Genomic DNA, 23497 nt, shown 5'->3' with positions numbered 1-23497 from the left:
TCTTTTTTTTAGTAACTATTTCCCAAGTTTTAGCATAATTGTAATGACTATATATATATTATAACAATCAATTCAATCCACTTAATATCAACCATACAATAAAAGAATGAACTTAATTTGTGACCCCTAAATCTCCAAATTATAGTGGAGTAAGCTGAAAACATTATAATAAATAATAATATAAAATTTTATAATTACATCTAAATTACGGTGAAAAGATGAATACTAATTTGAATTCGTGATATCTAATCTTATTAATTAGCAGTGTACGTAAATTACGATGATATTGACGAAATCCTCTCTCTTCTTTTTAAGAAAGAAGTAAATATTTTTAGACAATTAAAAATGAAACCTAAAAGTATAGTTTATTGTATTTGGATGATAAATATAATATATATTTTTTTTCTTTTTGAAAATTTCCACTATTTTGGTTCCTATTTTCAAACTAATTTTGGATTGTTTGGATAAAGTTGCTTCATAAAGTAAAGCATAGAAGCTCACATGACCAATTCTAGTGAAGGTTCATGAACTAAGATAAATAAATATGTATTATAATAATCATTTCAATTCTTTTATGTCATTACAAAAAAGTGACAAATACCTAAACTCTTCAAAACTTAATTATATATCATAACCTATTTTTTTATAATTAAATTCACTTATTTTTTAGCTAAATTTTATAATCTATTTGGGTTCATTAACAAAATATTCACTTAAAACTTTAATATTGATTTCGAGAGGGAAGAAGAAAAGATATGGATAAAAAAAAGAAGCAAATAGGGACGGTTCCGCTCTAATATATAAAATATCTAAAAAATACAAATCTATAGATTGAACGAAAAATGTTGATTTAGACATATCAAGGTAACAAAACTAAGAAAGCTTTCCCATCCCGCCCTGTCCCACAAACATCTTTAACGATAACCACGTCTACATGGTGTTTATTGAAGAAATCGACTAATTAGATGAGTGAGAATAAAATGTGTAGTAGTCGAGAACATCTATCTTTATAGATAAGTGATGTATTAGAGGACCAAATTGAATAGAGCAAGAAACGATGACACGATATCCTATGTCAGTCATATCTAAGTTAAAAGTTGAAATGGTATGAAAATGTAAATCCTTGAGGTGTCACATCAAGTAAGTAGAGAGGCATATATTAAGTAATTAATGGTCTAAAGGTACAAATTGTTATGTGAATAAATAATAATAAATAAATAAAATTATTGATTTAGAGCAAATGTGTTCACTTAAAAGTCAAAAAGTTAAATTAAAGAAATGAGTAGCCAACGTGTTAGGTAGATGTGCAGGCTGACTTTGGTCTACAAAAATATTATTTTATTTATTTTATTTAATTTTTTAATTTTCAAAATATTTAAATATTTGTTGTTTTGAAGGTTTGAAGGTTTGAAGATGCCGAGAGGCCACCTTGGGCAATCTCCAAACAGACTCAAATGCACATGGGCTCGCTTCTCATCCTTTGACCATTTTTTTTTCCAACATGGTTTTATTATTCTATTTTCCTATAAAATAAAATATGCGTCAAACACGATCAAAGTTAAGGGTAAAAATGGAATATAATTTTCATCTTCGATTTCATTTCGTTTAGTTAATGGAAAGAAATCTCTCTCCATTCTTTCATTCTCTAGAATATATATATTTACGAAGTCTCACCTTTCGAGAATGGTTATTTCAAGATCGAGACTCGCTGTTGACCAAACGGAACTGAAAAATTAAAAAATAGAAAGAATGGTAAGTGGGATATATTTTTTATTTGATGAAAAAGAAAAATGATGGAAGGATGTGGGGGAAATTACACATATCAAGGTCTATAGGGAAGAGTCGTGTTAAGGTCAATGTCAAGCGGTTGTAAATGGACAGAATACCATACATTACCCATAGAAAATTGAATCAAATAATTATATAATATAGTTTTTATAAATATCTTTTCTTAGGGGGGGGGGGGGGGGGAATATTTTCTGTGACACAAATGTAACGTATGGGTAACATGGGGTTTTAAAGAATTTTTTTAAAAACAATTAAATAAGCTTTGTTTTGCAGCGAAGACTTGACTGATCAAGTAAACGGTGCCGTTGCTATCTCTCTCTTTCCGTGGGTCCTAAAACGCACCGCATTGATTGATGCTTTTGATTTTTGTTTATTTTATTATTATTTCTTTTGGCATTTGCTTAATTGGTTTATCTTCATCAAAATAATATTTTTCCAACTCTGAATTGCATTGCAATCCAAATCATTCAACACTACTTACTTTACAAGTCACAATTGCTTCTTAATAAAATATTCTTTTTTTTTTTTTTTAATTACAAAAATAATATTATATTTCTATCTTATTTTACGAATCACAATTGCTTAAATTAATAATGGATAGATTTATATATTTAATGTCACATTTTCATTCATTGTTTAATATAAATCTAAATACTTTATATAAGATCACTATTGGTATAAAGCTTATTAAATGGAATTAAAAGTAAATATATATAAAAAAATGAAACTCTTTTTGGTCCATACATATATATTTAATTTTTTTTATTAATTAACTTGATTATTTACTTTTCTTAACCAAATGGGTCTCCAGTTATCGAATTGATTAGGTAAAAAAAAAAAATTACTTAAAAAAGGGTTAAGTTATTTAAATTAGTGTTGAAGTTTGAGATTAGTTTAATTACAGTCCTATATTTTACCTTTAAATTTGGAAATAATTTTACCATTAAAAGTGGTAACAAAAATTGAATGTGGATGAAGCAAGAATTAGTTGACAGTAAAGAATAATAAAAAAAAAAAAAGAGAGAGAAAAGGAAGAAAGTCAAAGTTTGCGGGCTGTACTTGATTGTACAGTCTCAGCCTTTTCTTTTCACTTAATAAAAATTATAATATTATGAGAATATTATTTTTGTTCACATTATCCTTTCGAATTTTATAAATCATTTTTTTAATAATATATTCCACGTCATTTTAAAATACCAATCGGTTTCAGCGGGCTTTATACTGCCCACTCACCTCACGCCACGTTTATCCATCTCATCTGTCTATCCTAAATCACTTTATATAACCAGGAGTTATCCTCTGCGGTCGTGCTCATTTCAGATGCGTGGACTCCTTCGTCACTGCTTACGTGAGAGAGAGAGAAAGAGAGGAATTTTCAATATGGGTCCTACTTGAAAGGATGACGTGTCAATTAGTTCTTTGTATGTCGTTGTCGAGCTGTCACTTCATCGCGAAGAACGGACTTACAGTTTAGATTCTTGATGACGTCATACTTGCGTTTAGACTACGTCTTTTTTATTTGTATTTTCGATTTTATTAAGAAGGAAGTTCCTTTTGTTTTTTATTCGGTTAAAAGGCTTTTAATTGACAGCCAATTTTACATTTAACTAATAAGTTTGTTTTTTTATTTTTTTTTTTATAATTATTTCTTAAGAGGGTAAATAAAAATAAAAATAAGAAACACATTATTATTATTATTATTACCATCATCTCCTTAATAACCATTTAACTTTATTTTTAATTTTTCAAAATTATATTCATTTTTCAACCATGTTAACAATATATTTGAATTCTTAATAAAATTCTAAAAATGAATAATGAGTTTTAAGAAGTTATTGCATTAATGTTCCAGTTGACTTTGAACTTCATAAGAGGGGAATTCAATAATAATTATATTTCTTTTATTTACATTTTTTCAATGGTCAACGCTCAAACTTGGCATATGAACACTTAATTGTATGAACACTTAATTGTATCAATTTTGTTGACTAACAAGTAGGAATATATACACTCCCAAGTACCCTGAGATGGTAAGCTTTTGTAACGATTCAGTTTCAGAGAGATTTGAGTCATGGTTTGTTACTTACCGACGTAGAATATTTAAAAAAATACACATAAATTTAAAGCTTTTAATACGTGGATGCAATGACGGATAGGCCATTTAACGATCAAAACCAAGTTCATAAAGCTTAAGAATACAGAAAGAGAGAGTAGGCAACTATCTAATCCAATCTCCATATTGCATTTTTTGTGTTCCAAGAGCAAATGACATTTTCCAACCGAAAACATATTCGGCAAAAAAATGAATGTATAACAAATTATCATAGATTGACCAAAATACGGACTTCGGGCCGGCTATAGGTTCGAATCCTACCACCTTTCTTGTGGATCATCATGTGGTTATTGGATGATGGGAATAAGAAAGCAGAAATTAGGAAATTAAGCACGGAATGTCAATATATGAATTGTTTCATTATTCGTTATTTCCAAGTCTTTTCGTTGCATGACCCCACGACAAATGAAGCTTTTTACCTATCATGTAACGATCTCTCTGTGAGCTTTGAAGGAGAGGATGACATTCCATGCCAAGGCAAGGACATTAGCTGCAAGGACCTGAAATAAAGACGAGTGCTGTGTTTGAAAGGCATGGTTTTCAATACGTATCGAGATATTGTTGTTGTGTTTACAAAAAATCGTTACGCACCAAAGCCCAAAGGGAGGTGTGGAGTTTGACAAAGGATCAAACCTCCTCCCACAAACTTTCGAACTCCTAAAATCCTATCGTTTCATAAAACGGCACGACAACTGGCATGCCGAAGAAACCGGGCCGTATCCCGAAATGGTGCAAGAAGAACAGAACAGAAACAGGATAAAATGTAAATAAGACATACCTGGAATTGCTGGGGAACAAATCTGAAGTTGAGAAACTGGAAAGGTATCCAGAGTTTCCAATTAGCCACAACAGAAGAAAACCATTCCTACAAAGCAAAAAAAACAAGTTTGAGGCTGAAATTAATAAAAGATTGCTTCTCTCTTGTTGGAGCAGAAGATGTTCAATTGGAACCTGTTGAAGCTTGGGAATAATATGCGACGGTCGCCCTTCCAATGTTAGTAATCCAGCTAGAAACGCTCCAAGGAACACCGGAGTAAACACGAACTGCCATCGTTAAATTCCATTAACAAACAGGACGTCGAGTTAAATTACGTACTAAGAACTGTCTTCTAATAGCTGGATTACCTGATCAAGAAGAAGGCGCAAGAATGCACCTGAAGCTCCTGGCAGGGTCACCAATTGACTTAGATACAAATACCTATAAGTGTTCATCCATTAAACAAACAAGTATCTAAAGATAGTTCATGAAGCATTACAATTGAGTCTTCATTTTTAAAAGATAATTCACACATGCTTCAAGATTTTAGTTTGGATTAATACCAGAAGTGCAAGGCAGGACCGACTAACGCAAGCCCCAACAGAGAAAATCTAAACGTTCTTTTCAGATCTGCCGACGGTGCGTCTTCAAAAACAAGCTATGTGAATATGTTCAAACATTTAGTACAATAGTCCTTACCAGAAAAACGGTGCACCAGCTGAAAGTAAGGCCAAAGATAGAGAAAAAGATACATTCATAGCAAATCATATATCTCCAAGATGGTCATTCAGCATGCCCCTAACTATCGGAACGTTCGGAAAGTCCTATGAAACATACACCAATGAAGTACTAGAGGATGGATATAATTGAAGTTGGTGCAGATAAGGAGGCAAACCTGACAAATAAAATCTCCCAGAGCATTTAGTATCCCAGATGTTACAGATTTCACCAAAACAGGGTATTTTGCAAGAAGAGACAAATACCTGGAATAACACAAAATCAAGTTTGTAAGGCAAGAAAAAGAATGGCGAACTTATTTCTGATTCAAGCTTGTAAACAGAAGCTAAGAGGAAAGGTAGAGGTTCAATAAGAAACACTACCTCACATGCATTCCGCTGAAAATCAAACAAAATACCAACAGGAACTTAATTTATTTTTTAGAATAGAAACATGGCAGCAGATGACAAGAAAGTATAGTGAAGTCGGCCACCATTTTTGTCACGGGCGATGGACTACATATGAACAAGGACGAGTGTTGTACGTCAAATGACAATTGACGCAGACTAACACGGTACGGTGGGATCAATGTTTTCCTTCGGCCATACTTGATAGCTCAAATTTAAAGTTCATGTCGGAACTACACTCCCTTTCTGAGGTGGTCCATCATCAATTGCACTAGACATCTCTCTAATCAATTTAGTTATCTCAGAGTAAAGGCCAAACTTGGGTAACATCTGTAGGTATGTTATGTTAATTCCTTTCATAAATGGAAGATATAGGAGGCTCCATTTGTAGCCTTGAATCTTGAGCCTTCTTTCAGTCGCAAGAGGTTTATACTACCATGAGAACACACCAAAATAGTTTGCAACTTGCAGAAGGACTAGAACAATAATATCAGTTTGTTTCAAATATATAAAGTTCTCTTAAGTATTTAGAGGGAGTTACGCATCAATTTTCTGGATTAGCCCCTACCCAAAAGACTTTATCGAATGTACCATCTATAACTCTAACTTCACTATTGAAAACTTGGTTGTTAATTTTCATTCAAAGGAGCCAAAAGGAAGCCCTCAAGTAGATATCCAATCATTAGGAACAAAAATTGTGTCTGACCAACAAAGCATCACGTTTCCCCTTACATTTTTCCTACTATAACACTTGTTTGATGAAGGGATTCTAGTCACCAACCGATCAGAGAAGCATTTGTTAAGGTTACCTCCCTCCAGTACTTCTCAAAGGTCCACCAAAGTAATAAATAACATGAAAAGGTGAGCAAGTTGCAAAACTTGGAGCTTTTGGGCTGTGGAATCAGTGAAGAAAAAATTGGAATGGTCGACATTTTTAGGATCTTGGTAGATCAGTGTTTCGTGGACAAAGGTTCCATAATCAGTCTGGATCATGACACTTGCTTAGTTTCAATGGACCAACAGGAGGCAACTAGTTTCAGATATGGCGAAGCTCAAGTCACTCATAAATTAGTGCATCTCAAGAAAGTATGCCGTAAGAAAAACATTAGAAGGCACCTTAGATAAATAATTCAAAGGCTTAATGCATGTAAAGATGAAAAGGGAGATGGAACTAATCTGTACTGAAATTTATTACCAAGACAAGAAGGACCAGTTATCCCCGCCTTTGCCACTATCCCCTTCACCGCCTCCAGAATCTTCACGACCATAACCTCCATATCCATCACCGCCACCTCCAGAGCCAAAACCATCGCCAGAGCCATCGCCAGAGGATGCCGAAATCCGGAAATTCGTAAATCTCAGCGACCCACATTGCATTTGACGCCGACCCACAACCTTAAACTCCAATCGGTGACTATGGGAGAAAGAACAGGCATGAGTACCCTTGATTTGAACTGGGGTTTCAAGGCTTCGGGTTTGGAGGCCGAAGCGTAAGGAGGGTCCCCCATTAAAGGTGGAGCGAGTACAAAGGGGAGGATGTTGAAGAGAAAGAGTGGCGCCACGGAGAAGCATCTCTGTCGTGGACGATCAGAAAGCTTAGACAGTGAAGGAAGGTGATTTTGAGAAGCTTTGAGAGGTCAACACTAGGTTTTGCAGTGATGCAAATGCAACAGAGGAAGATGAGGATTGTTTAATTCTGCTGTTCCAGGCGAGAATCAAAGCAGCATTTTTCACATTGGCCAATGTAGGCGATAACTGGTCTACCTGTTCATTGTTCATCTGCGTTTTGTTCTTTTCCCTTTTTCTTTTCATATTTCCCTTTTAGAAAAATAAACCATTTAAAAATTAAGATTCTCTGTGGGTTAGAAATTATAACGAAAATCGAAATAAAACCAATTAATATAAAAAATGCAAAATAAATATAAATTTTAAATTCAATGTCAGATAAAATACAATAATATATTAGTATAATTTTTATTAGAGGAGAATTATTACTAGTATAAATAAGAGAGAGAGAGAAAAATTAAAATAATTAATAAAAATATGAGGTCCGATCCAATGAGAATTTAGAAAGAAATAAAATTACACTTTTTTTTTTTTTTTTTTAAATTTTTATAATTTTATTTTTAAAAATAGGGAGAAAATGTGTGCAAGTATAGTAATCTAGGCATGTACCACGCATGATTATAAATAAAATAATTCAATTGAAAACAATCTATCAAAAACCATAGCTAAATTTTAAATCATTGATTATGGGTTTTCCAAAATAATAATAATAATAATTATATTCAACCAGAGAACCAATGAGTTTGAATCTAATGAGTTTGAATCTATGTTTGGCTATGCAACATGGTGGAGATGCAATTGTGCTTTTACCGTAGTCTTTCTATTTGATTGTTGTGGTTGTGTGTTTCGAGATTGAATTGCTGCTGCGATTCCAAGAACTAATTATGCGGGAATCCCTCCCACTCAACCACAACATAGAAAGGAAATTATAGTCAAAGTTGATGAAAAATCTGAAACATCAAACATACAGTGCAAGTGAAAAGAAGAGACAAAGGAGCATGCCCTTTTCTTATGATCCTCTTAGTAAATGTCTTGGATTCAAGCCAATAAGATGGAAGTGTTGAGGGAGGCAAGCTAAAGAAACTTTGACACGATTCCTGCTTCTACAAATTCATCCATGTTGTCTCAATCAAAATAATCAAATTTCTTAGAGAGAAGAAAGACTTTTTGTCCACTTACAATCATGTTATGCCTTCACCCATATAGCCCTTCATCCATCCAAAAGTTCACTTTCATTGACATTCATGGTATGCCAGCTCGTAATCTAACATGACCTGAAGCTCATTGCATAAAGATGAACTCAAAGGAGTCTCGGATCTTTGTCGTCCAATTGCCTATCGGTTTGATGCTTCATAATACGCATCAAGTTAGGCGTTCCCAACGCTTGTCTCTTGACCTGGCAACGACATCTGTTGATATCACAACTTATGTTAGCAGAGATAAAACTAGGAAGGCATCCACTCATTTGTGGGCTAATGAAAGAAATAAAAGACAGAAGCAGAACCGCAGTCTTCTAAAAAGTTAATTAAAAACAACGTCCACCTATTAGGAGTGTGTTTGGGAATACTTTAAAAGAGTGTTTTTAACCACCTAAAAGTACTTTTTCTGTAGTTAGAAGAGCTACCGTCTTCAACTGTAGGATGACAAGAAACACCACAAGCTCTCCTGCCCGTGGAGATATCAAAAAGGATGCAGAAAAGAGGATACACATGAGCAAAATGTCTGGAGTTCGTACCATAAATAGTTAATCAACAAAGCAAGAAAGGAGCAAAATCAGGTCTTAACTTAAGGATGGATAGTTATGAGAGCTCAAACAGTAGAAAAATGAACTTGACAAAAAATAAAGAAATAAGAAAGCATGACTTCATTTTGCTGAGGAGTCGGAGAAAACGTGGCCTCGGAGGTCTTCCATGCTATAAAATGAAGGCCAAAGTAAGAGACCTGGGAAGGCAACCCGATTGGGAATTAGAGGATCCATAGTACTTGCAGCCCCACGGACTGAATATTCATCATTTTAGAAAGCGGGGGGAAGGGATCTCTTTTCTGCAACGGAAAAAAACGGAGCTGACTTGACTCGGCACAACCTAACGTCAAATGCCCTTAAACATTGAGAGTAGTTTCAATTATATCCCTATCATCTCAAAAGTTTCACTCCTCAAAATTGGTTCAAATATACCCCCATAAAATTTTGCCGTTAAAACCAGCGACTAAAATTGGTGTGGTTTTTGAATTGTAAATGTAGTAGTAGACGAGACTTAAAAATAAACGGCGTATGTGACAAGTAAGATAACCACTATGTAATCACTTTTCATGTCGTAGTTGTTCATTTTTTTTTTAACTTAATCTCCCACATCAGTGATTGCCTCATGGCTAAAGCTACATGTCATGTTTGCCATGTCTACTAGTGCCCCATTTACAACTCCGCAGTCATATCAGTTTCTACCCCTTGTTTCAACAATAAAGTTTTCAAGGGCATAATTGAATGTAATTCCAAAGCCTTCGGTATCAAACCAACCGGACCCCTAAGAAGTTGATAAATGAAATTCCAAAATCATTAAAGAAGATCCATCTCAATTTATAGGAGCATTTAAAGAAGAGATGATCTCAGTCTACAGAATCCCTTAGACATAGAGCTCAAACAGAGGGCTGCATTTAACAACAAGAAGGCAGTTTCTTTTGTAGAACTTCAGCTTTATTTGCCGCGTTGTTTAACAATTTCCACATAAGCACATTCACTTTTCTGGGACATTTAGATTTCCAAATGGCATAATGCAAATCATTAGGCACAGAAGAAGAAAGTGAAAGATGATTAACCAATAAGTTAACTAAGAATAGTCCTGAAAATACGATATTCCAATAGTTCATATCTTTCTAGCATTGGAAGTGAAATCATTCAGAATCCCCAATAGAGGAGAAAAATCATTAAACTTGTCATCCTTCATACTTGCTCTAGTAATTATTTTCCAAGAACAAGCAACACGATCCCAACACTATATATGCAATGTAAGTATTGTATGGAGTCCTCTTGTACTCGTCACTCAAGGAAAGAAGGATCTCTAAGTATTAAGACAAATACATCCAATTTTCTTTATAGATTGGAACAAAGTATGGAAGAACTAGAGAAAGAAGGAAGCTAGATAAATATATGAGAAACAAAATAATAATAGTAATTATAGTTCCTTTTATCATTAAACAAAAGATAATGATTTAAGGTAACTTTGACATGAATCTTAGAATAGTAAAAGTGTGTTTAGTTCATCAATGACATATGATTTTGTACTTCTCCTTAAGATGCTTACAAAAAATGTGTTTCCTTTAAAAGCACAATTTTCAAACATTCAAAATTCACTTCAAACTGATTCCTAAACAGATAGTTAAAAAATAAACAATGGGAGTTTGAAGGAATAGCGTAGCCAGTACCTTTGTCCCTCTTGAGTGGGTGAAATTCAAACATCATCAGATGATCAACTTGATTCCGCCATGAACAAAGTTCCACCTTCACAGCTACCCCGACCAATGGACAAACCATCAACTTTACCAGACATTTGAACTTTATCCTTCAATTAAAGCCCTGTAATATCGGCAAAACCCAGCTTCCTTCACTTTTAGATAACCAGTCTCCATTATCGGCTGCACTGACATGTTCCTTGATTTCCATGGATGATTCCAACTGCTTGGTGTGTCTACGTCCCAACAGAAGAAGGTCCTGCATCTTCCTTCTAACAATGTATATTGGATTGGGCTCAACCAAGAACCCTTTAGCATAAGCCTCTCTAAGGAAAACGATTTGGGTGTTCCCCTTGGTTGATATGTAGAATATCCCCGGGTGTTTCAGTAGAAGCTCACGGATATTGACTTCAATGGCGAAATCTCGCCTAAAATGGACAAGCCGTTCCACATCAACCAGCTTTTCCACTGTCAAGCTCAAAAGCTCATGAAGAACAGCCACAGCTCGCTTCTCATGGCGATGCATCCCCCCACAAGAACGAACACCAAAGCCTTGTCTCTTCTCATATGGCTTTGCATATGGAAGCCTCTGCCAATTCCTCAGTTTCTCTCTAAAACCACCCTTTATTTTAAACCCAGTTGGGAAATTGATGGGAAACGCAAATTTGACATCGAATTCGCTTAGCCATTTCTCTCTAAACTCTCTCTCCCTCCATTGTTCAACCTCGGCCACAGCTACATTCTCATGTTTATCAACTAACTCAACAATCTCCAAATCAACCAATCGGAAATCATCTGAATACTTCCCAAGAATCGATTCCCTAAACCCATCGGGCAACCCTAATTCCTTGCTGATTAGCCTCAACGCATGAATATGGAGAGTGCCATTAACAGACATCATTAGCAACTTCTTCAATCGCTGTACGGTCTCTAATTCGGAATCGTTAATAACATTCTCTTCTTGTTTCATCAAGGCGGCCATCTTCCCGGTAATTCTACAGCATAAATTCCTCCTCAGCGGATGCGGAAATACGTCGAACACATGGGGATACTTATGAACGAAGTCCCCAATGCCGATTCTGAGTCCAACAAAGTTCCGCCATCGAGACATGATTTGTAATGAGACGAAAGGGCCGCGTTTCCGATCGATCATGAGCTCGCGGAGTTTGAAGATTATTCTGAGTTTTCTGATTTGGGTAGCGAGTTTGTCGAGCTTAAGGTCCCTTGTTCTGTCTTGTAAACGAGTTTGAGCAGTCACCGCTGGCTTTCCCCATCTCCTTTGACAGAAATGATTGAAGGGACCGAATCGGAGTCTGGAAAAATCAGTTGTTGAAAGAGAAAACGCGGATTCAAACAATTTCATACCTTGTTGATTACAGTAGCACGAATGAAATTGGACATCAATGGAGGTTACCTAGAACTTGAAGAACAGTACACAGAAGAAGGGAAGAGCTAAGAGAGCATGGTAGGAGTGGAAAGCGAACCGCCGAACAACTCGATCAGGTATTTAGTAAGTGCCATTTGGCGGCATAATTTTTATTTTATTTTTTAATAAATAAAAAATCGAAAAAACCACGAAAATTATAACGCATAGCTAAATTTTAATCCATAGAAAATGTCCATTTTAATAAAGTTTTCAATTGATAATTATTTATTTTATTTTATTTAATTTTTAAATTTTGGGATTAGGGTTTAAAAATAAAAATTTTAAATAAATTGAAGGATGGCATTGGCGGCTAATAAATTAGGAAAATTCCATTTTTTTAATTTTTTATGGTCAACATCGTTGCTTAGAAATCGTATATATTAATACGGCGACGTTTCGATCTCCCCCCCCCCCCCCCCCCATCCCCGTCACCGCCACCAGAAAGCAAAAGCCATCGCTGTAGCTCACCAGTTGCCACCCGCCTCAGCTCCCACATTCTCTTTCTCTCTCTACACAACTACTTCACCAGCACCCATTCTCTCTCTCTCTCTCTCTCCCGAATTCTCTCTCAACTGGAGGCGGAGGTCATAATGGAAGAAGAGCGAGCACTCAGACGCAGCGCCAATGGCGGTTCTTCTGTTCTTCGCTACCCCACTGTCAGCACCACTTTTACAATCCCTTTAACTCGCTACACTACCCGTTTGATTACCTCCGACCGCCACCGCGTCCTTTTGGCTGATTGCGCCGACCCTCGACCGGACGCTGAAGAAGATGATGATGACGAAGACGGCTCCAACGGATTCAATCACCGCTCCTTCTCCTACTCTATGCCCATTTTGGTTCTCGACGTTCTCTGGAATTTGGCCTTTGTTCTTGTCTCGATTGTTGTCCTCTTGTCCACGTTTCGTGAGCGCCCTTCCACCCCTTTGCGCCTTTGGATTTCTGGGTATGCCTTCCAATGTCTTCTGCACATTGGGTTTGTCTTCTTTGAGTACCAGAGGAGTATCCTGCATCATGGCTTTGAGGACCCTGCGGCTCATCGCAGGTAGGGAAAACAGTCTATTATGATTTCATTTCAGTGTTAGGGGAGGTTTTGTGCTCTTTGTTGGCTGTGGCTGTCTACATTGTTGACCTTTTTCCAATCCCCCCTGAATTTTGAGCTTGAAATTTGAAGATTGAGCCACTAATTTTTGCTCGTATGGTTTTTTGATGTGATGAGGGGATGGATAATTGAGCATGCATGTTCTAAGAAATAGATGGAAAGGGGAAAATGTAAATTCTTTATTCGGTGTTTATTTTCTTGATTTCATGTTTCATTCGACCTGTAATTAACTTCGCATCATCTTCTCAAATTTAGTCTTCAACTTACTTGACGAACACATAACAATATACAGATCTATAAGCTGTACCAGCAAGCTTTGGACTAATTTGTTTTATCTTTGTCCTTCTAGCATAATGAAAAGGTTGGAGTCAATGAATACAATGACATCGTCGGTCTGGTGGGTCTTCGGATTCTATTGGATTGTCATGGGTGGCCACGCACTTCTCCAAGATTCTCCCCGGCTTTATTGGTAAGGACTTTGCCTTTTGACATGTTTTCTGATGGAGAAATGGTGTCACTGGCAAACTTCATCTTCTTTGAAAGTTGTTTCAACTGCTATCTTTTGGTTGGTTTTGCCTTTGAATTAACTGAATGTGTTCACACTCTTCAATCTGGACTTTACTTTTTTCTTTTTAGCAAACTTTCAACAATGTCCTACAGAAACTGGTACTTTAAGTCATGGCTTTTCTAAATTAGGTTTCTTGTAATAATTGCATATCAGACTAAGCTGATGAGAGTTCGATCTCAAACAATTATACAAATGGCTATGCAAAACTTAAGGTATATCTTTAATATTCTGGTTCCAATCTCGATCATTCGGTTTTTTGTGGGTCGGTGGGTGGGTTCTAGATCCTTTTATTCTCCTCTCTCGTATGTGAGAGATATCTTACAAGACCGGTGTCAATTCGAAGAACGTTCTTGTTTTGCTACAAAAAGAACAGTGAAAAGGTACCAATGGTCCCTTTAGAAGTTGATAATGTTTCCAATACAATAATTGAACCTAAATCCTGTAAATAATAACCAGTGGATAGCAAGACAAGGAAAACTAAGTAAATGCATTAAATTTTGTTACATCTGCTTTCTTGATCCAATCTGATACTTTGTCAACAAATGTATTTGAATCTCTTTCAAACCGTTATTTTGAAACTTTTAGCTTTAATTGTGTTCACCTAAAGAAATCTTAGCTTTGATTTATTGTTGTTCGGATCATTTAGCCTCATTTGGAGCTTTGATGCTGAATATTTTTTGGGTCAATTGCAGGTTAACCGTGGTCTTTCTAGCATTTGACTTGTTCTTTATTCTCTTTTGTGTTGGGATGGCATTTGTTGTTTGCTTCTCTCTTTGTTGCTGCATTCCAATTGTAGCATTTGCATATGCCATGACTACCAGAGAAGGCGCCTCAGATGAGGATATCAGGACTCTTCCCAAATATACATTTCGTCAAGCTCCGGTATTTGGGACATTTAACAAAGAACAAAAACCTGTCGGAGCAAGATTGGAGTTGGATAATGATCACCACATCAAAGAACTTGTTCTTCATCCAGAGGATTCGGTCAGCTACTTATCTTTTATTTCAAATCGTTAATATTTATATTCTATCTGGTTGATTGTTTATGATTCTATTACATCATTATTATCTCCTGTGAGAAGTCCCGGAAATTGCACGATTCAGATCTGCATGTGCATTACATATTATGTGCATGCAGTAGTTGATGATCATTCTAAAATTTGTGCGTATTTTGATTCTGTTCTCAGCTAGAATGAAGAGTATGTATTCCTTCTTGAACCATGAAAGATCCATGGAACTTTAAAAAAGGCCAATCTGGGTTCAATAATTGGGAATCTTGGTTATAATAACTCGCCCAAGCTCATGCTAGCAGATAATGTCCTCTTTGGGCTTTTCCTTTGGGCATCCCCTCAAAGTTTTTAAAATGCGTCTGCTAGAGAGAGGTTTCCACACCCTTATAAAGAATGCTTCGTTCTCCTCTCCAACCGATATGGGATTTGACAATCCACCACCCTTTGGGGCCCAACATCCTTGAACCCTTATAAAAAATGCTTCATTCTCCTCTCGAACCAACCTGGGATGTCAAACTTTTCTTGCTTATAGTAATGAGTAAAAATGTATATCAATATGGTTCTCTGTGTGCGTAATAGTTAGTGATTCTATGACAGGATGTACTTTCTTCACGGTGTGCAAATTTTTGTTTCGTTTCTCTCACTGGAATGTTCATCCTGTCATTGCTTTTGAATCATGGTAGTCTTTTTCTTGTTGCATTTATGCTGTGTTTAGTTGAGAGTTTTCCCTAATTTGAAGCTGAGTATTCAAATATTTACTTTTGTGTAGGAATGTTGCATTTGCCTTTCACAATATGAAGACGGGACGGAGCTCTATACTCTTCCCTGCAACCACCATTTCCATTGTGGGTGCATTGGCAAATGGCTTCGGATAAAGGCAACCTGCCCGCTCTGCAAGTCTAATATCCATTGGGGCGATACATTGGTTTAACCATCGGAACGAGCAACAAATCCAGCTGAGAATTTGAAAGTTAGGATTTTCAATTTCAGGTCAGATGCTTGTTGATCTCTGTCAACTAATGCTTTTAGAAACAGGGAGGATGGAGAGTAGGAATTTAGCTGATTCCAACCTTAGGGAGATGTTTAGTTTCCTTAAACCCCATCTGTGGACACAATTTAATCTGAAAATTTAACTTTATTTGTATGTAAATTGATAGGAAAAGGTCCTTGTGCCTCTAATTTAATCTGCTATATGTGAATTCTTCTGTGTCAGTTTACTGGCTACTCTGTTTTCAAGCCTCTCGTCATAATTGAAGAGGGAAAACATAGCAGTGTGGAGAAAAGTAACCATTTAAACCCACCTTTGCCCTCTCATAAACACTTGAAGTAGAAATCCTCTAGAATGTTGGCCAAAAAATTAAAATGGCGATGATTTAGAACGCAGCAGTGATCAGATTAAGCCTAAGAAAGCAACATTCAGAAAAGTTTGAACGATGATGACACAAAACCGTGGGATGATAGAATTGACTCTTAACAGCTTAAGGCTATTAGGGTGGATAGTTGTTGCAATATCAAATCGACACAGCAAGTGGAAGACAGGATTGAAACAGATGCGTAAATAGCAACAGCTCTAGACAAGATCAAGCAGTATCTTTTAGCGGCGTTTTGGATATTGTCTTGCTTGGTAGGCCATGTTTTTCAAGAACTGGCATGATTCATGCCGCTTGGGAATTCCTCTTCTGGTTTGTTTTCAATGGACTGTATGTTAAAAACAATCCTTATACATTGTTTTAAAAGTTTTAATTTAATTTCTTGTGTTAAGATAGGTTAGTGTTAGGTTTAGCATGGTTGACAGCTGAATTTATTCGACTCTACAACCAACATGATCAAGCAAAGTGTTTTGGTCTTGAAAGATCAGCATGTTTTCAAACTAAATCATTGTCAAACGATACAAACAATCATCAAACGATATAAACAATCAGATGTTGTATTATGTAATTAGTATACTTATGTACAAGACGCTGTTATTGATATTAAATCATAGGTCACTGACCCCGACCCCAGGACTCTGTACAATGAGAGCATGCTACATGCTTATTTCACTTTGGATTAAACTGCAAGGATAATAACACAGATCTCTTAACCTGTTCCATACATATGCATTCACTGTTTTGCTTATCAGCTTCATATGCAACTTCAGATAGCAGATGTTGAGAACTGATGATGGCTTCCAGGCATCCTGATAGTGTTGGATTCAATCAACAAGTCAAATGAAGTTATAGAATGTGATACGATAACAACGTCCATGTTTTCGGCAGCAGTGTTAAGCGAAGCTTTTAAGGGAAGGACCTGCCATTCAGAAACGCCACAAGTTAAAGCTTGAAGTGATAAGAGTGTCACCAAAGAATATGCTAATTAGCTATCTGAGTGTTAAAAATTGACATCCTAATTAGCTATCTGAGTGTTAAAAATGGACATCCTAATTAGCTATCTGAGTGTTAAAAATTGACAACCTGAGATCCCACCTCGCCTTGGAAGGAGAAAGAAACATTCTTTATAAGAGTGTAGAAACCTCTCCGTAGCAGACGCATTTTAAAACCTTGAGGAGAAGCTCGAAAGGAAAGGGAAAGTCCAAAGAGGACAATATTTGCAAAATCAGTTTCCTATCATGAAGCCAAGGGTCTTTGGTAGATACGCTACTGATGCATTAAACCTGACAACCTCCCACCCTTTCTCCAACAACTTCTTTGTAACGACCTAAGCCCACTGCTAACAAATATTGTCCTATTTGGGCTTCCCTTCCGAGCTTCTCCTCATGATTTTTAAAACGCGTATGCTAAGGAGAGGTTTTCACACCCTTATAAAGAACCAATCGATATGGGATCTCACATTCTCATCCCTAAAAATACTTGCAGGATCTCACATTCTCATCCCTAAAAAACATGCAAGTATGTAGGTGTCAAATTTAGTACTGTCAACATCAAAAGGGTATATGAGTTACCTTCTTTGGGTTATTCAAGGAATTCTCATCCATTAAATTAGCAGAAGTAAGAACAGTCTGGGACGACCCAGATTTCCTAATGGAGTAGCCATTCAAATTATTTACAGATATCTTGAGATTCACGTTGTTGCTTCCAAAGTTAACAACCTGCAAAAGATCGATGTTTCACAATGATTACTTTTTAGTATGCCATGAAATACAAGTGAAAGCCCATATGGATATGCATACATACATACCTTGATTCTAAGATAGTAATTGTTATCATCCGCATTTTTCCATATAATGGAAGATGCGATTAGGGAAGAAGAATTAGCACCCAGTGTTGTATCAAGAAGAGTTGCTCCACTTGATGCGGCAAAAAATTGCTGCATCCAGTAGCTAGGAGTTCCATAAAGGTGCGATGAATTGAAGACAATAGCATCCGGATTCCACCTTTTGAAACAAAGTTTTCCATTTTAATGTATCAATCAATGATCATAATACTCATCACAGATGATGAGGCAAGACAAAGTGATACCTTCTGTCATTAGTGTTCACGAAAAGTGGTGCATAGCTAGCCATTTCAACAATATCACTGCAAAAAAAGAACAAAAACAAAATCTCAAAGTTTCTTTCCACCTAGTTTTTCGGAGCATCCATAGAAACATTTCAAGATCTACCAAAACCTGTTCTTCTCAAGGCCGATGAGAAATCCAGCTTCAGCGATGGCTGCAAGGAGACTGCCTGTGCCAGCGTCTGAACCCGTCACCGCATACTCGCTCACAAAAGCCTGCAGAGAAACCGCAGAAGTTGGTTTGTATTCTCTTCTATATTTAGAGACAAAACGGAGAGAGGCATACCTTCGGACCAGTACGTGATGTTTTATCGAACTTATGAGCCATTGAAAACATTTGGTTGGCTGAGGTATATATCTAATCAAGGGAAAATTAGTATGATATCAATTTGTACATCCAGTCTGATTCAAACAATAACAATATGAAATCATAAAGAAAAAATTACATGAAAGTCATAGTAATCAGCTGGGTGATCCAACTTCACAGAAGATCCATCACAGTTTGAAATTATTTTGATGTCAGGATAGGCTCGTTTTAGAGCATTGTAGATCTTGACATAGTTTCCTGCTCAAACTAAACTTGTTTACAAAAAAGGAAAAATTAAAACCTGTGAAGAAACTGAAGTTGTTAAAAGAAACCTCTGTAGTTCTTTTTGCCACAGTCCTCATTTCCAAGGGCGACATACTTTAAGTCGAAAGGTTGTGGATGTCCCATTGCAGCCCGAACAGAACCCCAAGTGGAATTAGGATCTCCTCTTGCAAACTCGATACTGTCGAGGGCTTCCTAAAATCATTACAACATGGTTAGAAAATCATTAAAATAGCTGCTCATAATTTAGGAGAAAATGAAATGATTGTGAGCTTACCTGCACAAACGGTGCGATATTGGAAGTGTCTACCTGATCTTGGTGGCTGATTCCTAAGAACATCAAACTAGATAATGAGCAGAAGAAAATAAATGAAAGGAGAAAGAAGATAAGGAAGATAACCATCATGGATTACCATTATTGAACACCCAAACTGGCGCAGCACCAAGATCTTCTGCCAGCTGCAAAGATGAGCTTAAGATATGATGAAATACACAACCAGTATTGAGGATGAGTATCAATACTAAAATTAAATACGACACTCACTTGGAGAAATTCAAAATAGCCGAGCCCATCATCAGTCCAGTACATCCAAACATCACCAAAGTGTCCAGGTCTCTGTTCCCATGGTCCAATGGTTTCTTTCCAGCGAAATGCATTTCTTAACCATTCACCTTCCACAAAGCATCCACCTGGAAATCTAATGAATCGGGGTTTCAAATCAGCCATCATTTGGACTAGATCATTTCGGAAGCCATGACCCTGCATAATGAGTGGTTACAACAGTAAGGAAAACCAATGTCGAAGAGTAATGCATATGAACCAATGTAAATGCATATGGACCATTTTGAATTGAGTTTCCAAATGGGGCAGTCGTGTTTATATCATCCTCAAAAGATACAAACTAATTAATGCAGTGTCTAAAGCCATAACCAAAAAACTATAGAGAAAATTATGCAAAGACCCAAACTCATGCAGTCCCATCAACTTGGTGAATAGTGTTGGATCAAACATTGTAATTCTCAACTTCAATCTTGAGTAACTTCTTTTAATAGAAAACCAAGAAGATAAAACACTTCCCGAAACCAAGAAGATTCACGATTCATAATAATTTCTCATCTGCTACTTAACCAAAAAAAAAAAAAAAAAAAAAAAACATTCTGATCGACCAGAAGTGTAACAACTCAAGTCCATCGCTAGCAGATATTGTCCTTCTTAAGCTTTCTCTCTCGGACTTTCCCTCAAAGTTTTTAAAACGTATCTGCTAGGGAGAGGATTCCACACCCTTATAAAGCATGCTTCGTTCCCCTCTCCAATCGATGTGAGATCTCACAATTTACCCCTTTTCGGGGCCTAGCGTCCTCGCTAGCACTCGCTCCTCTCTCCAATCGATGTGGGATCTCAGAATCCACCCCCTTTTGGGGCCCAACATCTTCACTGGCACACCGCCCGGAACCTGGCTTTAATACCATTTGTAACAGCCTAAGTCCATCGCTAGCAGATTTTGTCCTCTTGGACTTTCCCTTCCGGGTTTCCCCTCAAGGTTTTTAAAACGCATTTGCTAGGGAGAGGTTTCCACACTCTCCCTCATAAAGCAGGCTCCATTCTCCTCTCCAACTGATATGGGATCTCACGAAAAGTTTATATAACTAAGTAAAATTAAAATTTACTTGTTAAAAAAAAGTTGTAGATTTAGCTAACTGATGCCTGATTTAACTACATAGACATATAGAGACAAAATACCTTATATGTTTCCACAGGCATGGCAGATATTTGGTCAAACCATATTACTCCTTTTTTCGACGTTGTCAACTGAAGACGTGAATTATGATTAGTTTCTGTGGCAATCAATAGAACCTCCATCTTTGACCAGTTCGACACATCAGAAGATCTATAAAGACAAGTAATCTATATTAAATTTTCATTCCAACAAGGAATTCTTTTGAAAAGTTCAGATAAGCTCACATGATGGATGCTGTTGCCAACTTTTTCAGCCCTCTTGAATCCGTGAGTGAAACGGACACATCAATTTCTCCCAAGGACCGAACAAAAAGAGTCACTTTGTATGCCTTTCCTTCTTCAATATTCTGAAAGAGAGAAAAATTTTAGAGTTAGAAAAGCAACCTCCCTAGTTTCCAGCAATTCTCAAGCATAAAAGGATGAAAAAGAAACTTCTTGTAACGGCCTAAACCCACCGCTAGCAGATATTGTCCTCTTTAGGCTTTCCCTCAAGGTTTTTAAAACACGTCTACTAGGAAGAGGTTTCCACACCCTTATAAAGGGTGCTTCGTTCTCCGCCCCAACCGATGTGGGATCTCACATTTCTTCTGAAAGAGAACTTACCATGCCCCAGAATCCAGGGTTGTAGATACCAACTTCTCCGGTTGGACAGACATTGTTATCCCTACTGTCACACAACACCTCCATACGCAGTGCCACCTTATTCCGATCAAAGCAGGATGATCGATCCGTTGAAACACTTATACTCGACTCATCTCCAATGATTGACCAAGGATAAATATTAGACGGAGTGTTTGGACCCCCAGCTTCAAATCCTGTGGATGAAAGATCATGATTATATCATCAGCAAAGCCTTCATCCATAAGGGCCATAACATATACAGAATGGGATTCCACAGTTTCTTTATGCTATGTTCATCAATGAGTAAAAAGAAAAAGGAATTGGGTTATCAGAGCTGACCTCTGTTGCTCACAAGCTCTGCCCATATTCCACCAGCGCCTGCATGATTAATTTCCTGTGAAACAAAACATAATATAGTGATTTCAGAAAGAAGACCTTGCAATTCAGAAAAAATATTCCAACCAACCTCAAAAAAGATTCCAAAAAGCGTGTCTGGAATCTGCCGTGCTGATGCTTCTGAAGCATTAACAACTAGCCGGATAGGCTGGACAGTGTCATCTCCAATGGCAAAGAATGTACTAACAGAGACAGCCACAATACCGAAGCATAGCAAAACATAATATGAGACTTTACTAGAAGCCATTAACATTGCTGCATCCAACGTTATCAAAACCAAAAAAGGAAAATCAGAGAAGACTCATTACAAGTCAATAAGGGACAAAATCAATAGAGGACAACAAAACGAACAGTTTGTCCCTCCATCCATAGCTATACAAACACGTTGCCATTAAACAACAAACAGGATAAATTATAGTATCTATTTTGGCAAAAAGAAAATAACAGTAACAAACAGGACCGATAGTGATAGATTAAGCGACTAGCTAATGAGACTTGATAGAACTGAAATCAGAGAAGACCCATTTCAAGGAAAATGCAAAACCCAATTCACAAGCAAACCCTATTCTCAACACGATCAGACGAACAGCCAACATAATCAGTTCAAATTCAACAGGAAAGAGTAATGAACCTGCTGGAGTTTTTCAGGACATGAAATTGAGTTCAATTTGATAAACTCGAGATGGGTTACCTCCTTAAAAAGGCTTTGATCATCCCAACTGAGAGAGTACCCTGTGTTTCCTTGCTTTCACGCAAAAATTTCGAAAGAGAGAGAAAACCCATCAGGGTGTGGAGTACAAGTAGAGCCCATCACCACTCCTACCAAGAATTGCTTCAATGGGCCCCCAACTCCGTGCAGTGACCTTGTGTAACGCAGGACGCAACTGTAATTTGTGGGTTAAATTAGGAGAAGGATGAAGGGCTTGTGTATCAGTGTAGAGAGAAAATGGCATTTAATTTGACCCCAACTTTTGCTTAAAGAAACAAAGATGAAAATGATGATTCTACCATTTTCGTTGAAGATGATGGTGTCAGCGATAACATTCCTATCCAAATGTCGCCATTTCTTTCGTTTTTATTTGCTTCAACGCCACGTCCCGTTCAGCATCAATAGTTTGGATCAAAGTGGATAAAACGCTTCCTGGTTTGGAATTGAGTGTAGATGGAAGATAGGGAAAGATTTGGGTTTTCACTGAAATCCGCCTCCTTTCATTGCAGTCATACTGTAACGCTCAAATCATTTCTAGAAAAGTTGTTTTTTTTTTTTTTTACGGGAAGTTTATCCAATCCAACCTTAAATTTTGAACTTTCATCAACGCATATATAGAAATTTTGTTTTGGCTATTAACCTAAAACGAGCTCAATTGATTTTATTTTAGATTTTAAGAATTAAACTGAAAAAATTAAATTTATCATGAGCATTACTGTAGGATGTATTTGCTAGAAATTTTTTAAGCTGAAAAGGTATTTAATTATTCATCCAAATATATAATTTTGTTAATATGGTTTAGAGGTTTTTAATATCAGTCAACTTAAAAGAATAATTTAATAGGTAAATAATAATAAATGGGTGGATCCTACATTTTCAACCTACCCATAATAAATATTGTGTTTAATAAATTTGCATGGTGGGAAGAATCAACTAGATATGAGTTCGAGTGACACTTCACTCCTAACCATAAATCATTCACTGATTCTTCAACATCAGTCGGTTCGAACCCGTTTACAAGGTGAAGGAGAAGGTGTAACCGTTTACAA

General features: G+C 36.6%; 4 protein-coding genes across 10 annotated transcripts; 1 reads left to right on the top strand and 3 right to left on the bottom strand.

Moving 5' to 3' along the window:
• Positions 1–4011: 4011 nt before the first annotated feature.
• On the bottom strand, positions 4012–7595 carry LOC111800479 (protein sym-1). The gene is made up of 7 exons (XM_023684192.2): positions 6978–7595; positions 5554–5641; positions 5222–5316; positions 5027–5099; positions 4853–4945; positions 4680–4766; positions 4012–4401 (listed from the first exon to the last, which is right to left on the bottom strand). Exons 1-7 carry the CDS (start codon positions 7352–7354, stop codon positions 4324–4326), a joined length of 891 nt encoding a protein of 296 aa, XP_023539960.2. The 5' UTR covers positions 7355–7595; the 3' UTR covers positions 4012–4323.
• A 729-nt stretch (positions 7596–8324) lies between these two features.
• On the bottom strand, positions 8325–12311 carry LOC111800478 (Ubiquitin carboxyl-terminal hydrolase family protein). 4 transcript variants are annotated; one of them, XM_087126363.1, is made up of 3 exons: positions 12210–12311; positions 10769–12108; positions 8325–8757 (listed from the first exon to the last, which is right to left on the bottom strand). In XM_087126363.1, the coding sequence occupies exon 2, from the start codon at positions 11946–11948 to the stop codon at positions 10908–10910; it is 1041 nt and encodes a 346-aa protein (XP_086982489.1). In that variant the 5' UTR covers positions 11949–12108; positions 12210–12311; the 3' UTR covers positions 8325–8757; positions 10769–10907. The 4 variants fall into 4 exon arrangements, with proteins under 4 accessions (XP_086982489.1, XP_086982487.1, XP_023539959.2 ...); XM_087126361.1 differs by having other exon boundaries at positions 8325–8451; positions 8528–8757; positions 10769–12297; XM_023684191.2 differs by having other exon boundaries at positions 10769–12297.
• A 335-nt stretch (positions 12312–12646) lies between these two features.
• Positions 12647–16125, top strand: LOC111800261 (E3 ubiquitin-protein ligase At1g12760). The gene is made up of 4 exons (XM_023683875.2): positions 12647–13266; positions 13673–13792; positions 14584–14875; positions 15671–16125. The coding sequence occupies exons 1-4, from the start codon at positions 12812–12814 to the stop codon at positions 15830–15832; spliced, it is 1029 nt and encodes a 342-aa protein (XP_023539643.2). The 5' UTR covers positions 12647–12811; the 3' UTR covers positions 15833–16125.
• A 687-nt stretch (positions 16126–16812) lies between these two features.
• On the bottom strand, positions 16813–22993 carry LOC111800259 (alpha-L-arabinofuranosidase 1). 4 transcript variants are annotated; one of them, XM_023683869.2, is made up of 18 exons: positions 22748–22993; positions 22371–22623; positions 21810–21994; positions 21683–21737; positions 21326–21537; positions 20948–21069; positions 20726–20873; positions 19529–19744; positions 19398–19443; positions 19262–19314; positions 19035–19179; positions 18842–18960; positions 18682–18753; positions 18508–18611; positions 18360–18416; positions 18079–18274; positions 17843–17989; positions 16813–17190 (listed from the first exon to the last, which is right to left on the bottom strand). In XM_023683869.2, the coding sequence occupies exons 3-18, from the start codon at positions 21990–21992 to the stop codon at positions 17038–17040; spliced, it is 2028 nt and encodes a 675-aa protein (XP_023539637.2). In that variant the 5' UTR covers positions 21993–21994; positions 22371–22623; positions 22748–22993; the 3' UTR covers positions 16813–17037. The 4 variants fall into 4 exon arrangements, with proteins under 4 accessions (XP_023539637.2, XP_023539636.2, XP_023539638.2 ...); XM_023683868.2 differs by having other exon boundaries at positions 22371–22993; XM_023683870.2 differs by having other exon boundaries at positions 22431–22993.
• Between the last annotated feature and the right edge of the window lie 504 nt (positions 22994–23497).

The sequence above is a fragment of the Cucurbita pepo genome, chromosome 8 (assembly GCF_057944985.1).
Source record: "Cucurbita pepo subsp. pepo isolate OVF chromosome 8, ASM5794498v1, whole genome shotgun sequence".
In the NCBI taxonomy this organism is placed as follows: domain Eukaryota; kingdom Viridiplantae; phylum Streptophyta; class Magnoliopsida; order Cucurbitales; family Cucurbitaceae; genus Cucurbita; species Cucurbita pepo.
Note: the sequence above shows the minus strand (reverse complement) of the source record. Positions and strands in the feature narration are given on the sequence as shown.

Bases quoted from the DNA above. Each gene is read 5' to 3' on its own strand.
- LOC111800261 (XM_023683875.2), top strand. From the start codon at position 12,812: ATGGAAGAAGAGCGAGCACTCAGACGCAGCGCCAATGGCGGTTCTTCT. The intron at 13,793-14,583 runs GTAAGGACTTTG...GGTCAATTGCAG, and splicing joins GATTCTCCCCGGCTTTATTG to GTTAACCGTGGTCTTTCTAG. The intron at 14,876-15,670 runs GTCAGCTACTTA...ACTTTTGTGTAG, and splicing joins TTCTTCATCCAGAGGATTCG to GAATGTTGCATTTGCCTTTC.
- LOC111800478 (XM_023684191.2), bottom strand. From the start codon at position 12,158: ATGAAATTGTTTGAATCCGCGTTTTCTCTTTCAACAACTGATTTTTCC.
- LOC111800259 (XM_023683868.2), bottom strand. From the start codon at position 21,992: ATGTTAATGGCTTCTAGTAAAGTCTCATATTATGTTTTGCTATGCTTC. The intron at 19,745-20,725 runs GTATTTTGTCTC...CTCATTATGCAG, and splicing joins TGCCTGTGGAAACATATAAG to GGTCATGGCTTCCGAAATGA. The intron at 19,444-19,528 runs GTGAGTGTCGTA...TCATCTTTGCAG, and splicing joins GCTATTTTGAATTTCTCCAA to CTGGCAGAAGATCTTGGTGC.
- LOC111800479 (XM_023684192.2), bottom strand. From the start codon at position 7,354: ATGCTTCTCCGTGGCGCCACTCTTTCTCTTCAACATCCTCCCCTTTGT. The intron at 5,100-5,221 runs GTATTAATCCAA...GAACACTTATAG, and splicing joins GGTCCTGCCTTGCACTTCTG to GTATTTGTATCTAAGTCAAT. The intron at 4,402-4,679 runs GTATGTCTTATT...TCTTTATTTCAG, and splicing joins TTGTTCCCCAGCAATTCCAG to GTCCTTGCAGCTAATGTCCT.